At 38.7% G+C, this 15,630-nt stretch overlaps 1 protein-coding gene across 1 annotated transcript; it reads right to left on the bottom strand.

The window, feature by feature from the left end:
* Nucleotides 1–974: 974 nt before the first annotated feature.
* LOC124551037 (glutaredoxin-related protein 5, mitochondrial) lies at nt 975–14,364 on the bottom strand. The gene is made up of 2 exons (XM_047125899.1): nt 13,996–14,364; nt 975–1,692 (listed from the first exon to the last, which is right to left on the bottom strand). The coding sequence occupies exons 1-2, from the start codon at nt 14,243–14,245 to the stop codon at nt 1,481–1,483; spliced, it is 462 nt and encodes a 153-aa protein (XP_046981855.1). The 5' UTR covers nt 14,246–14,364; the 3' UTR covers nt 975–1,480.
* Nucleotides 14,365–15,630: the final 1,266 nt, after the last annotated feature.

Here is a 15,630-nt window from a genome sequence, read left to right as displayed (position 1 = left end):
TGTGCTTCAAGTGCCCATTGCAGGAAGAGCTGTAAAAATACTAAAATCAATTTCAATTCACTCAACCTTTCTGAAAGTATCTTTATCCACAACAGCAGTTTTCATTTAAAACCCAAAATGGCCTCAAAAACACTTATGATCATTTGGTGGCTACCCTGAAAAATTGTACTCTTGACATTCAGGTACACTGTAAGGTCAGTTGTAAATTCAGGACTAATGCCTCTTGGGGGTCATCATTTCCGTTTTGAGGATCTAAGCCCTTCTCAGCCATTTTCTTCTCATTAATTTTGCTCTACCACAAATGCCAATGACACTTTGACATTAACGGCACAAAGCAGGAAAGGGGCCCACTTTGCCACATGTGTGTCATTAACAAACAAGTGATGTTAGCAGCAAGGCGGAGGGGGACCTGCTGGCTCACAGTGCCACTTGGCAAGCAGTACAAGTTCAGAAGAATGCCTGCACTCACATTAGCACATTTGCCCACACCAGCTCTAGTTAATTACAATATATTTTAAACAGCAAAAATTTACTATCAGATCAGGATTTTCATGTGGTACTTAATGTACCAATTCTGCACATAAAGATCTCTACAGAGGTAATGAAACAGTGTACAAAATGTTTTCATGTTAATGGTTGTCTGGGAGAGGACTAAGCAGCTAAGTCCACACTGTAATGTGCCTAGTGACCTTCTAACATTAAATACTGTGGGTGTAACCCGAGTAATGGACCTCCTCAGCTCACTCGCATAACCCGTATGGCTCTTTTTTATTTGTGTCTACATTACACTCATGAATTAGAACATTCTGTACACTAATGAATGGTTTCTTACATTCCAGTTTCTGTACAGTTCAGTCAAAAGTATGTATACCTACATTGCCACTCGAGGCTGAAAAACACAATTTTTTTTTTTAATATGTATTAAGAGTCTGGAAGATGAAAGTGTGATGAACTTTTGAAGAGAACAAATGCAATAGTGTACCAGCTTTTATTTAACGCAATAAATATTAAGTTCATACAGTCTTCAACAATAACAGTGACTCCAAGATCCTTGTACAAATTTGTTAATCAAACAAAATAGCTGCACTCTGATGACATTTTACTACAGTGTCCATACTGAGCCAGATCGGAAAGAGCCTTACGTCTCAGAAAACACAATAGCTTCCACAACTGTAGAGGTGAGTTTATTAGGAACACCATTTTGCGCACGTCACTGCTTGTACACACCAATCTCCGACTGAAGGACATGTTTGGCAAAAGGTAATATGATACTGACTTTTTGAGTTAATATACACATTACTTGGTTTAGAAAGACTGGGAAAAATATCCTTCCCATCAAAGTAATATGTATGCATTCTGAGTCTTAAATTTCCCTAAGACTACACATTCAAAGTTTCTTAATAACTGTCACACCACAGCAGGGAAAGTGTGCACAAGCATGCAAAATAAATACGTTTGCACCATACTGGAAGCTAAGTAACTACTTGTCGGCAGAGTGACCCTTCCCACTGTCAGATGCTGCGGCATCCTTCTGGGCTTTTTCGAGGAGGGCAGACTTGACTCCAGCCTTGCGCAGTTCTTCCACCAGTTCGCCGTTCTGGTGCATCTGCAGCATTATGTCGCAGCCTCCCACAAATTCTCCATTTATGAACACTTGAGGAATAGTCGGCCAGTTTGAATATTCCTTGATGCCTGAAAGTTAACAAAGTATTTACTAGATACTGTAACACACAATTATTTATGATGGGTCATTTTCACTGAGATGCTCAAAACACGACAGCAGTATATTATGTCATCTTTCACATGTGCATCTGGGACAGCAAGACATCACCTTTCAATATTTCAGCTGATAACCATGACCATGACACAAACAAGCAAACACCCTTCTCACATGTTGTGCCTGTCTGCAACTCAGTGAGTCATTTTTATGGTGAGTAGCAATCTATCTTTTCTTTATACTGTTGATATTCCAACACTGAGTTTCCATCATTTGATTCAACAAGTACAACAACTTGAAGAAAGATGTACATGTCTGTAACACTAGAAACGATTGTGACTATTACCTGGTAAGACATAACTGCAGGCAACAGCCCCTATGACATCAGGACCAACTTCTTTATTAAATGTATGATAAGCACTGAGAGGGAAGCTGCTTGAGGGAGTATTTTTTAATAAGAGTTTATGCTGTATTAAAAATACCTCTTATAAGAGTGTATTACCTCCTTATGCACTATATTATTTATAAGCAATTGAGATGTAGTGTGTTTTGTAATTATTCCCAGAGCATGACGACACGAATCCACAATCCAAAACATATTTCATATTTGTCTATGGAGAATAAATAAATAAAGCAGGAATTGTAGCAAAGCTATAGATAATAGTGTTAAAACCCCAACAAATGTTATTAGAAGGTTAATAGAGCAAGTCACAGCAAAACACTATACTAGTCTCAGAATAAAATAAGATGATGAATTTGTCACGGCAACAAATGGATGAAATGTAAAAATAAAGATGTGAATTAAATTACGGAAACGTGAAATCTTGCACAGACCCTTTAAGTGATGGTAAATCTGATCGCAGTTTCTTTTTCACAATTATTGTTATTATTATTAAACAGTTTGTAAAGAAACCACCCAGATGGGTCTTTTTGGACAACTAGCAAAGAAATTGAAACAATTACTGAATCAATGCAGTGTAAGGGATGATACAAACTATGTTGTCAGTGTACTGAGTTCCTTATGTAACACACCATTTTAGGTTTCTCTTTGCAGAGGGAGCTAAATATTCAGTGATGATATCTCTCCACAAGAAAGGGGACGCTCACAAATATTACAAGGACATGCCAGTGTCTCTGTCAGCTGTGTCCTCAGAAAGGCCTGAAAAGGCAGCCACAACTTGATCAGCTCAGCAAACTTCCAGCCTGGATGCAGCAACAGCTCGTAAGCTGCAAAAGTTACATTTCTACTTGCACAAGATAAAAGATTTTGACTGAAAAGACTGCAGACATTAAGGGTTTCTCATGACATACCGGCTTTCGAATGTGTGGGCGGTGCTACACTGTCAAATAAATTTAAACAACTGTCACTTAGATGAAAATCAGTCAGTTTCATTGTTTTTGACATGCAAGAATTGGAGAGTCATTGTTGTGTGAACTCGCAGCACAGTGAGCCACTGGATTCTTGGGGTTCCATCGAACATAGTCAACTGCTACTAACTGCATTAATAATTATTTAGCATGCAACTGCTAAAAACTATTTGAGCTCAGGCTAAATTTAACATAGTGAAACTGGTTGGAAAGCTCATTTATTACATATACAATTATCTTTTATCACAAATAACAATTACCTACACATTCTAACAAGGAGAGGCCTCCAGCAGTGTGATCGACTCTTTGAAACCATGCATTTGGTGATATAGGTTACAATCTCAGGTATCATAGCCATTTACACAGGTGGGCCCTCGTTTGTGAGTAATTGACGAACAAAACTTTAGAATTTTGTGCGACACTCAACAGTGTTAAAGACAGCTGCATTATATATCATCTGGTTGTGTGGTGTAATGGATAGTGTAACAGCTTGACATCATGGGGTTGTGGGTACGAATTTCCTGAGGTGCAATGACTTTTCTTACTTTTAAATCTTTATCAAAATGACTCTGATCATTATTTTTATTCAATTAGTTGGTTTAAATGTAATTTTTCCATTTCTATTTCTTTGTCGCATTACTTTAATCACAGTATGAATTTTTTGATTTGCCTCATTTTTTCTTTATATAATTCTTTTGCCAATCGGAATTTTTATGAATATGAATTTCCTTATGTTTATCTTCTATAATATTCAATTATTTGAAAATTTCCCATCTATCAGTTAAAAAATAAAAGACGAAATAATCTATTTATGTTTGTGCAATGGTGAGAAAAATGTTCTTTTGTTACCAGATGTGCAAATTTTTTGCATGGTAATCATCATAAAATCATTTAAAGCATAACCTAAATACTTACTGGACTACGGACAAAATAATGATGGTGGAAATTTAAAATTATATGTTTATATATAATTATATATTTATAATTACAACAGAATTCAAGCAAAATGAGAAGTAGATATAATGAACACAATAAAGTGGACGGGAAAAACAGGGTGATAAAACAAAAGAAATTAAATTGAATTATTATACAAAATTAATTAAAAACATATTAAAAAAGATTTCAAGTCGAGAAAGAATGTTAGGGAAAAAATGAGAGCAAATGAAGAAGTTTATATTATAATTAAAATTATGTGACAAAGGAATGGAATAAAAAAATTATATTTAAATCAATTAATTGAATAAAAATGATAAGTAAAGTCATTTCGATAAAGATTTTAAAATTAAAAAGAACATTCTTTGCATCTCATAGGATTCGAATCCCCAATCTCTTACATGTGAATCTGTTACACTATTCATTACACCACATAACCAGACTATATAGTGCAACTATTTAAGTCTATTGAATGTCAAGCAAAATTCCAATTTTTTTGTCAATTACTCGCAAACAAGGATGCACCAGGGTGAAGGGCTGCGAAGTGTGATGCATCACCGTATAGTGTCAAAAAAGTCGACTGCACTGCTGGGGACCTCTCATTGTAAGACTAGATAGGCGGTTGCAATACATCATTCATGCAGCTGACAGGAATTCTGTGCATAACCAAATAATTTGGAGGAAGAGTGCATAATAATATATGTTTTCATACATTTTTGCATCCCTAATGTTGTACTTTATGCCAGATGAAAATTTAATGAAAGAAGTATGGAAGGGAGATTTGAATTAAATGTCCCGTTGATAGTGTGGTCATTAGAGATGGAGTAACAGCTCGGATTATGAAAGAATGGGGAAAAAAATTGGCTGTGCCCTTTTCAAAGAAACTTCAGTATCCTCACCAGCAAATATTGAGGTGGGTGCACAGGAGCTCGTGCAGTTATTGCAGTGGAATAATACTGCCACACGAGATGCGAGCAAACCGTGGCACAACCAGACCCATGATCTGGGTGTTTACCTGCCAGCAATGACTGGCACGGGACTGCAGTTCTGATGTTGATGTCGATGCCTGCTGACTGAGCCTCAGCTTCGTGCAGTGCTTTATTACATATGCTAAGAAGTTGTCACTGGGGTGTTGTGTTTTCCTCTGTGCATGTTCTCTATGTGCTGTCCAGACTCCCTACTCCACTGTGGATTGACTCACGCATTGAGATTCATTCCTCTTCAGGGAATCAGCTGCCCAGCTGGCTAGTACAGTTACATTCGTGCTGAGAGTGATGGTTCCACATTGTTACCACTGCCACATACATACGAAAGTGACTTGCCACTAGCACTTGGGAAATATAGGAAAACGTAAATTTGGATGGCTGGCCACCGATCAGAAATGCAATGCTTCGATGTGGCAATCTCCCCCCCCCCCCCCCCTCTTTCCAGTCGGTAGTTTGGTCTGGGGGTGGGGCAGAGCAGTAATGTGTTAGAATGAATTATCAGCATTGTTGTTCACATCACTCATGACACAGTCTACACCTGAGTGCCACTGATAGAAGGCCAACTGCCCCCCCCTCTCCCCCCCACACACAGACCACCACCCCTCCCATACATACATACTTCACTATAAAACTGCACCAGGGAGTCTAGAATGTAGAATTCTGGTGAAAGAATGTCATCTATCCATTTGCAATGCATTGAGATGTTTGCTAAGTTCTTAAGCGTCACGCGAGGTTCGACTTCCATCTTTTAAAAGACGAATAACAAGCTCATCACTTAAATTTTTGATAAGGTCATGGGAAAAGTTTATGATTTCTCATAAAAGTTTACTGATTTTTCCTGACTCTGGGATTGGACAGAAAATTGCACTCAATGAGGCTCACTGTCTTAATGTCTGGGACGAGGACATGACCGACATACCTGATACAATACAGAAAGGTTTGTTCTAGAGAGTGCGGTACCTTATGTTATACCACTTTTCTGAGCCAAGCAGAATGACCGTAAGTACGATGCTGCCACCAGAGTAAGAGCTTGCATCCTGTAGTGACCCATTGCCCTCTGAACAGACAGTACAGATGGAATACGAATTTGCAATCTTTGCTTGTGGTTATGTCAAGTCAGATGTCTGGCTCTTTTGAGGCCTAAATGTGAGATGAATCAAATGGGAAACTCAAATGCACTTACTCAGTTGCTGAAAATACATGACCCAATCTTCTTTGTGTCATTAAATGGTGGAAATGCGGGTGGGCAGGACTCTGCCTGGCAAGCGAACATAGCCTGGATAAGTTGTGAACCCTGAACCTGCATATGTTCAGATAAAAGCTGAATTTCCTGACATAATAAGTTGGTTTGCTGCTGTGACTGTTGCTGCAGGAACAGTTGCTGCTATTGCTGTTCCACGAGTTTTGCACCCATTAACCAAAATTGGACAGGGCCAGGAGGCACTGGCTGACCAAATGAGTGTGTCGATGGTGAGTTGCCAATAAATACAGAAAGACAACAATAGCAATGGATGGACAACCGAGATAACATTGCAGAATGACAAGTCCAGAGAGAGATAAAATGAAGAGCCTAGGTGCGTAGTAATATCGGGAACCAAAACAACAATTAATATGAGAGGGCAGTCAGAACATGACTGAGGTCTGAGCCGCTGCACTGCTAGCTTTATAGCACGGCCATGGGCGCCAATAGGTAGGCGCATGGAATGTGGCCCATGCCTACTGCTGAGGTGGCGACAGCAGTGCCAGCAGATATCAGGAGCACTGCCTAGCAGCTGTCTTCTGGGTGCATGCGTTCTGGGGGCCTTTGAACTCATTGGGTTGGGATGCCACACTCACACACTAGGCTTCAGAAATAATACACTCCAAGAATTAGGCAAAAGCAATTTGGAATATTATTATACAATATGCACAAATAGTGACACAAATGCAACTGAGCCCCCAGGAAATAACTCTGGCAGAAACGGTGGACATTTTCAAATCTGGCTGCAAACACTGCACCCAGTACTAAACAACCAAATACAGACGCAGACACTGTGTGCACCACCATCAGACACTAATTCCAAGAACACAACGGCTAATATGTTTACAGAATTCACTATGTCACTAAAAAGTAGTAATGTGTTCAGTATGATGATGTTTCTAGTAGAATATTACAATCTTCTGCTGACTTGACAGAATTATCCTGATGTTTTCTTCATAACGAGGCAATGAATCAGAATGTATTTCCTGACAGCCTTAAATATGCTGGAGTAGCATCTATCTATAAAACTGGAAATGAGCAAACTACCTCTAATTATAGATTTATGGGGTATGGCTATAAAATAGCTGCTCTATTACTGTAAAACATTTTAATTCGAAAACATACATATTTAGTTGTTGGCACTCCCCATATACTTCCCTCCTATACCCCTACAATGCTACATGTGATGCAAATAGTGTTGGAAGTCTACCTCTGTGAGATCGTGGATGATGCATAGGGCTTTTTCTTTCACTGTTTCAACAGAATGAAATCTTGTTCCTTTTACTGGGGAGGATTCTGTAATTCACTAGAAACCTCGTAACAGACAATGAGGTATAAGCCCAGTGTTGTCTTTATGCAGAACCCATGATTTGTTTTTCCTCATTTTGGATCTTTTTTTCTCATGGAGTTGAGCAAGAGCCTCAAGGCAGTAATGCTGATTAATAGTTAGGCCTTCAGGAATCAGGTGAAGATACACAATTCCGTGAATATATATATCTGTGTATCTTCATTTGCTCATGTGACCTTTATTCACTCTCGGTGAAGTTGGGCCCTTCTAATACATGGACTGGTGCTTAGTGGACAATCAAGATTCATCACATTTTGATGAGCTTATTTTTGTTCGATTTTGAGAATTTTCAGTACCAGTTTCGGACATACTGTCCTCGTGTTAAATTGGTTGTGTAAAATTTGCCTAGCACACTCTTTGTCATTTCCTAAAATTTCAGAAATCTATTGAATACTAAACTGATGGTCAGATCAAATCGTATTACCTACTTTTCTGATATTTTCATCTGTTTTTAATGTTGAAAGATGTCCCAGACGTGAACCATCTTTAACATCTCCTCAGCCATTTTGGAAATACTTGAAGCACTCAAAAGATCATGTTTGCATTAAACAATCTTCACTATACACGTCTTTTAGCAAAAGATAGGTTTCAGTAATAGTTTTTCCAAGTTCCATGTGAAACTCTATGATAATTTTGTTGCTCTATTATTATACTTATCATTCCTTCAGAAAAACGTCATAAACAGTTCTAAATGCAGGCTAGGGCAACAATGGTTAGTCTACAGGCACCAGAGATACCACATTTTACTGAGAAGGCTTACGCTTCACAGCTACTGGTTATTCATCTTTGGCGCACGTATACTTACTCTGTGAGAACACTGTTCCTATTATTTTATCATATTCACACCTTCCAGTCCTTTCAAAAGTGTTTCAGAAAGGTATGATATAATACTGACTCATTTAACTGAGCAGAACTTGTTAACCAATTCTCAGTTTGGCTTTTGTAGAGATGTCTCTACACAAAGAGCACAGCAAGATCTCACAGACGAAGTGCTAGCACAACTAAAGAAAATATACCATCCTGATGTATCCTGTGTGCCTTTGATTGTGTGGTTCACAGATTTCTACTTGGCAAAGTAAAGCATTATGGTCATTAATGGAATACTTCTTGCATGGGAAGCCTTAAATTCATAACAGAAATTGTCTCATTAACAGACTGAGCCACAATCATGAAACCAATCTCAGATGGAGGATTGCACAATGTGGAATGCCTCAGAGATCGATATTGGGTCAACTCAACCCACATAACTGAACTTCCAGTAACTTCAAACGACAGTTCAAAAACGTAATGTTTGATAACGATACATGCGTACTAATCAAACTCAGCTGCAACATACCCATGATAGCTAAGCAGGTCTACAAATGGTTCTTAATCCCACAAAGACTCACACTATCCAATTTCAAACAAACAATAAAGACCTACTATCACCCGACATAGAGTGAGACCAAGAGATGAATACAGCAAGCAGATTCAGAAGGCTGTAGGTTGCAGTGGTTATTCGGATCGGAGATGAAGAGGCTTGCACAGTAGCATGAAGACCACCACCATCTATTCTTGGTAGCAGCCTTTTCAGTTGTTGTAGGATCAACAGCGTGGACGACTGACTGCTCTGGCGTAGTAACATTACCCCATACAGCCTCACAGTGCTGGTACTGCAAACAGCTGAAAGTGAGTGTAAACTACAGAGCTGTTACTTTTCCTGAGGGTATGCAGTGCCACTTTATTGTTAAATGGTGATGGCCTCCCTTCAGATAAAATGTCCTGGAGATGCATAAAATATTTGCCCCATCAAGCAAGTAGGTACATTACAGAATTTAAAAGCTAGAATAGATAGGATGAAGTTACATACAGTGGGAATTAGTGAATTGTGGTAGCATGAAGAACAGGACTTCTGTGCATGGTATAGATATAAAAGCAAAGTAGGTCTAATGATGAATAATGAAACAGAAATGTGGTTAAGCGACTATAGACAGCACAGTAAAGACAGTTCCATGGAGTTGATACCTACCACAGTAATACAAGTTTCTACCAACTAGTTCTGCAGATGAAGAGATTAAGGGAATGTATGATGAGAGAAAAGAAGTTATTCTAATATTCAGAAGAAACCAATTTTTAAATGATGGGGAGATTGGAATTTGATAGCAGGGAAAGGATGAGAAGGAAAAATAGTAGGAGGCACAGACGGGAGAAAGGAATGAAAGAGGAAGCCGCCAGATAAAATGTTGCACAGAGCATAATTTTGTCATCACTAACACTTGTCTTAAGAATCACAAGGGTAGGCTGCATACATGAAAGGGACTGGAGACACCAGTAGGTTTGAGGCAGATTATATAATAGTACAACAATGATTTTGAAACCAGATTTTGAATTACAAAACATTTCTAGGGACAGGTACGGACATTGGTTATGACTATAGATTGAAACTAAGGAAATTGCATAAAGGTAGGAAATTTAGGAGATGGGACCCTGATAAACAGAAAGAACCAGAGTTGATAGTTTCAAAGGAAGTATTAGGCAATGACTGACTGAAACAAGGGAAAGAAACACAATAGCAGATGAAAGGATACCTTTGAGAGACAAAGTAGTGAAGGCAGTAGAAGACGAAATAGGTATGGAAATGTCGTGTGGCTACGGCCTCCCGTCGGGTAGACCGTTCGCCTGTTGCAGGTCTTTCGATTTGACGCCACTTCGGCGACCTGCGTGTCGATGGGGATGAAATGATGATGATTAGGACAACACAACACCCAGTCCCTGAGCGGAGAAAATTTCCGACCCAGCCGGGAATCGAACCCGGGCCCTTAGGATTGACAGTCTGTCACGCTGACCACTCAGCTACCGGGGCGGACCACGAAATAGGTAAAATGAAATTGGGGATACCTAGCCATTCAAAAGAAAATTAAAAGTATACTTCATTAGCCACTCATTTCATAAACTGTTTTAATATCAAGATTCTAAGATTGTAATATCCAGTTAGCTGCATGGCAAGCAGCAGTGTTCACTCAAAGCTGGACAGTATGCAACTATGTAGTGTAAACATGCCTCAGTATTTATTTAGAGATGTTGTGGTCTTCCACTCGAAGACTGGTTTGATGCAACTCTATCCTGTGTATGTGCCTTCATCTTTGCACAATTACCACAACCTACATTGTTATGAAGCTGCTTACTTTTTTGCATTCAAGCATTGGTCACCCTTTACAACCTTAACTTTTCCCATCTCCTCTCTCTCTCTCCCTCCCCGCTACAAGACTGAAGTACAAAATAACTCCACAAAAGGCTTCATGACACTTCAATTTATATAAAATGTTGACAAATTCCTCTTTTTCAGAAGTGTTAATCTTTTGTTATTGCCAGTCTACATTTTATATCCTATCTACTTTAGCCATCATAAGCCATTTTTCTGCCCAAATAGCAAAGCTCATCCACTACTTTTACTGTCTCATTTTCTAATCCAATCTACATAATACTTAGAGATTTTCTTTGAAAAATAATATTGGAATCAAGAAAATGTATTGAGCTAAGGGCTGTAAGTAAACAGCGCCTATTAAAACATTAAAACTGTGTGCCAGACTGGAACTCAAACCTGGAACCTTTGCCTTTTGCAGGCAAGTGGTCTACCGACTCAGCTACCCAAGCACAATTCACAACCCATCCTCACAGCTTTACTCTCACTTGTACCTGTTTCTTACCTCCCAAATTCCACAGAAATTCTCCTATGCAACTTGCATCAAGTTATGCAGGATAGTTTCTGTAAAGTCTGGAAGGTATGAGATGTGATACTTGTGGAAGTAAAGCTGTGAGGATGGGTTGTGAGTTGTACTTGGGTAGCTCAATTGGTAGAGCACTTGCCTGTGAAAGGCAAAGGTTCCAGATTCAAGTCCCAGTCCAACATACAGTTTTAATATTCCAGGAAGTTTCATATTAGCACTTCACTGCACAGCGGAAATTCATTCTGGGGCAGTTATTTGGTAAACTAAAGACATAGTATCAGCAGCTTTCTTTTCCAATTTGGTTGATTAAATTTAGCAGGCACAAGTATTAAACAGTACAGTGCTGATTTATAATCAGTACAGTACACAGATTAAATTTTGATGATTTGCTTGTCTCTTTGTATTCTATTTCTTGACTTGATCCACACACCTGAAGTGCTTTCTTCTTTATGGAGTATACAAAGCATGCCGAATGAACGAATGGCAGCCTCGATAGAACAAAGACAGACACAAAGATTCCTTTAGTAGTATATTATAAAAAAGTAATAGTCATAATACAAGGCAGAAAGGAAACATGCTGTAGATTATATTCCCAAGATACTTTAGGCTGGAATATTGAACAACACAATCAGAGAGATGGGAGGGGGGGGGGGGGCGTGGTGGTGGGGGAATGGTTTCTTTTTGCGTGCAGGGATGACAGTTTTGCCTGTAATCGTAGTTTTTATGTTACATGCAATCAATTTCAGTGTTATATTACACCATATTCAGTTCTCTTTACAGTAACAGATGATCATGTAGATACCGAGTAATCATTGCCATACATTTCATAGAGGATATAAAAAATCTAAGTACGCTATGTCGAACATTTGAGATTGCCGATGAGCTGGCACAATGTGGCACAAAAGAATGTTCAGCACCATAGACATAGCTATTTTGTACCCACCATAAGATGCACAACGACGATTATCCAGTATCTACACAAACGTGGTATCACAGAGAGACCGGAAGATGGTGTAATGTAACACTGAAACTGACTCAAAATATGACCTACAATTACAGCTAAAGGTATCATCCCTACTACATAAAGATATAGCAACAGCTGTTGTCCCACAGTCCTTGGTAAAACAAACGCATGGAGAAAAAAAATTAGTCCACTGTCGCACTTTTAATTTGTCACACAACTAACGGTTTCAGTATGTGGTGCTGTTAAAAGGTCAACCTATCAGTGTAATCAGATGAACAACTGGGTGTGCTACTCTGTCCTTAATGTTTCATTACTGGGTGCATTGTTCTATTAATTATGTTTTTATCTACCTTCTAGCATTTCATGTTTTATGTGACATTATTTTTACATTGTTACTCTTTTTATAAGCTGTGTACACAGTGGGTTTCCAAGCAACTCTTGATAGCAGTTCGCATCTATTTAGTATGTGGCATTGACCTTTACTTATTAGTAGACATTCTGACTCAGGTAAATAATTTGGCGACTGCACACAACACACACTGTGAATGAGCACTGTTTGGGGAAGGAGACAAGCCATGTCATTTTCAAAGGATTTGCCTCAAGCGGTTCAGTGAAACCATACGAATTCGAGATCCCAGATGGTCAGGACACGTTTTGAACCCTTGTCCCCTCTGTGCCAATGTCAGAACTGATACTCCAGCTCTCTGTGTGGCAGGACTGAGTTTGTAAACAAACATTATTTCAATCCTATCTTATCCAAAAGAACCTTAAATAAAAGATAAGAGCCTTCATCGTGAACACTTGAAAATGACAAGACACATGGTGTGCCTACAGATACGCAATTCTTACTTTAACATCACTTTAGAGGAATAGGTATTCAACAGATACGCCTACCGGTTTTTGAGCAGCTAAAGTTTAGAACAGGGGCACTTTCCCTCTGCAGTTCATCTGCGCCACACAGCTAATGAAAGGGTACTAACACCTGATGAGAGGTGAGAAAAACTTCGTATTTGAAACAGTTTGATATTCTTTGCATATTATTTGTTGACACAATGTGTAACACAAGGTTACCTTACACTGCTGCAGCAGCCTACTTTCAGACTTCCTCTGTTAGTTGATTCCAGTGAAGGTGTTTTTGTACTAGAAGTAACTACACTGTCACCAGCAAAATGTATGATGTTACACCTTTATTCCCATAACAGAAATTACTTCTTTGTGTTATGGTATCTGAATACTTTAAACACAGGTGCTGTGAGCAGTTTCGGGAAATAGTATATGAGTGACTGCCCTGAACTACCCATTATCCTTATGAAATTTAATGGAAAATGTAGCACTAACTTTTACATTCCTCAGTATATTAACCTGGATTGGATCAAGGCCTTGACACTGAAAAGGAACAGAGATTGTTAAAACTGACACGAAATTCATATAGCGTCAAAGTGGATAGAATAATTACAGAAAAAGAACCTTTCTGGAAACACAGTGGTTTTTTTATATTATGTCAAAAACTAATGCGTTGTCTCTTAAGTGCGAAAAAGAGTATGGCAATGACTGTCAAGTAGTATATCTGTAATGAAAACAGTAATTAATGCACACAACATTTGCAGTCCTCAAAAGCTGCTATAGTGTGACAACCTATAGTTCAACTGGCTTCTTATTGATCAAGTTGTTTTCATCCATATTATATAACCTTCTACGCGTGAATAAATTACTACTTTTTTTTTTACATTACCTTGTCTTAAATCTTCATTCTGAAGCACGTCATGAGCATCATATTTGACGCCATGCATCCTCAAAATCTGGACGACAGCGTTGCTGAAACCACACCGCGGTTCTTCTGGTATGCCTTTCATAAAAACAACTACTTTGTTGTTTTTTACGAGTTTTTCAATATCTGGTTGTGATGCCGGTTTTGTGGCAAAATAAGCTGGTTTGAAAATAATTTGTCTCGAAATACGGGTGGCACGAAGAATTGTATTCATTTCGCTTCGGATCTGTTCAACGACTCTCCCACAACAACTTTACACAACACACATTTAACATCTATTTTTGAACAATTGCCGGTCAACACAGCTGACTGCCAATATCAGTGTATGTAATGTAACATTACGTAAGTATACATAGTGTATATTTGTGTTATGGCTCGAGTGACATTATATCGACTATCGACCTTACCAACTTGAGCATCTCTCCGAGGCTGATGGCTTTCACAAGTTTGTTATTGACTTGCTTTAAATGTGCCCGTTCTGTTCTATAATATAGCGTTAATAAAACGTGTTTATCCGGGGTTGCTGTATTTATTTATACTTCGGTCGTGTGTAGTACCAGAATACCGACAGTCGATATGCCTGTAATGCTGTGCTAAGTGCTTTCATCACAGCGATAAGTTCAAATAAATTCCGCAAAGGGGGTGAGGAAAACATGGTTTTATACGGAGTGCAGAAAGCGTCTGTTTTATGTTACCCTATGAGCAGCAGTGGTAACCATAACTGTCTAACGCTACTCATGTAATCACTTTCTTGGCTGTTGTGGTTTCAGTTCTTAAAGAAAACTTCTAATCCCGGTAACGTAATACAGTCTGAAATTAAAAAAAAGTATAACCGAATTTAATTTCACATTAGGCTGCGTTCACAATGGCACCTGTATTGAGGAACTCCACAGACTTCCGGCATCGGCGGAAGATGACCAATCTTTTCAAATTAGTACACTAGTTCGCACAAGGTCTCAGTCCAGCGGCCAGCCGATCTCAATGCCCGAACAGGTCGAAAATCTGTGAAATTCAAATGAGTTGTTTTCTTAGATTGAATCGGGCGACGTTCCCGCAAACGAAAAGTGAACTGTGCTAATTTTTAAGTTGACTACTAAAAAGAGAGAGTTTGTGGCATCGTGAGGATAAGAAATATAATAACAGGGATATGTCTCGGAATATGTGGCCAGAAACCGCAACTGTACTGGAAACCACAAGCTTCGAACAAGTTAGAAGTTTAATAGTAATTAATTGAACGTTACTCATTGTCACATTATGAACGTTTTGTGGCTGTTTAACCATTTTAGTCTCATGTCTATATGCAGCATATCATCTGCAACACAAACAAAATCTGTATCGGAAATCTGAGGCCTAGATCTTAACCTAAAAAAGCTATGTGTTCAAGTGAAAAATGTGGTGTATGTTAATTTCGATTCGTAATGCACACGTAAACGATCAAACATTTTGTGAGCGCTTTAACTAACATTGTGAAGGAAATCAAAACAAGATTATTAATAAATGGGCAATATACCCGACCGGCTGATATTAACAACGCCATCCCACAAGGAGACCCATTATCAATGTTACTTTATGTAACCGCACTGGAAGTGCTACTGAGAA

This window comes from Schistocerca americana, chromosome 9 (genome assembly GCF_021461395.2).
Source record: "Schistocerca americana isolate TAMUIC-IGC-003095 chromosome 9, iqSchAmer2.1, whole genome shotgun sequence".
NCBI lineage: Eukaryota > Metazoa > Arthropoda > Insecta > Orthoptera > Acrididae > Schistocerca > Schistocerca americana.
Note: the sequence above shows the minus strand (reverse complement) of the source record. Positions and strands in the feature narration are given on the sequence as shown.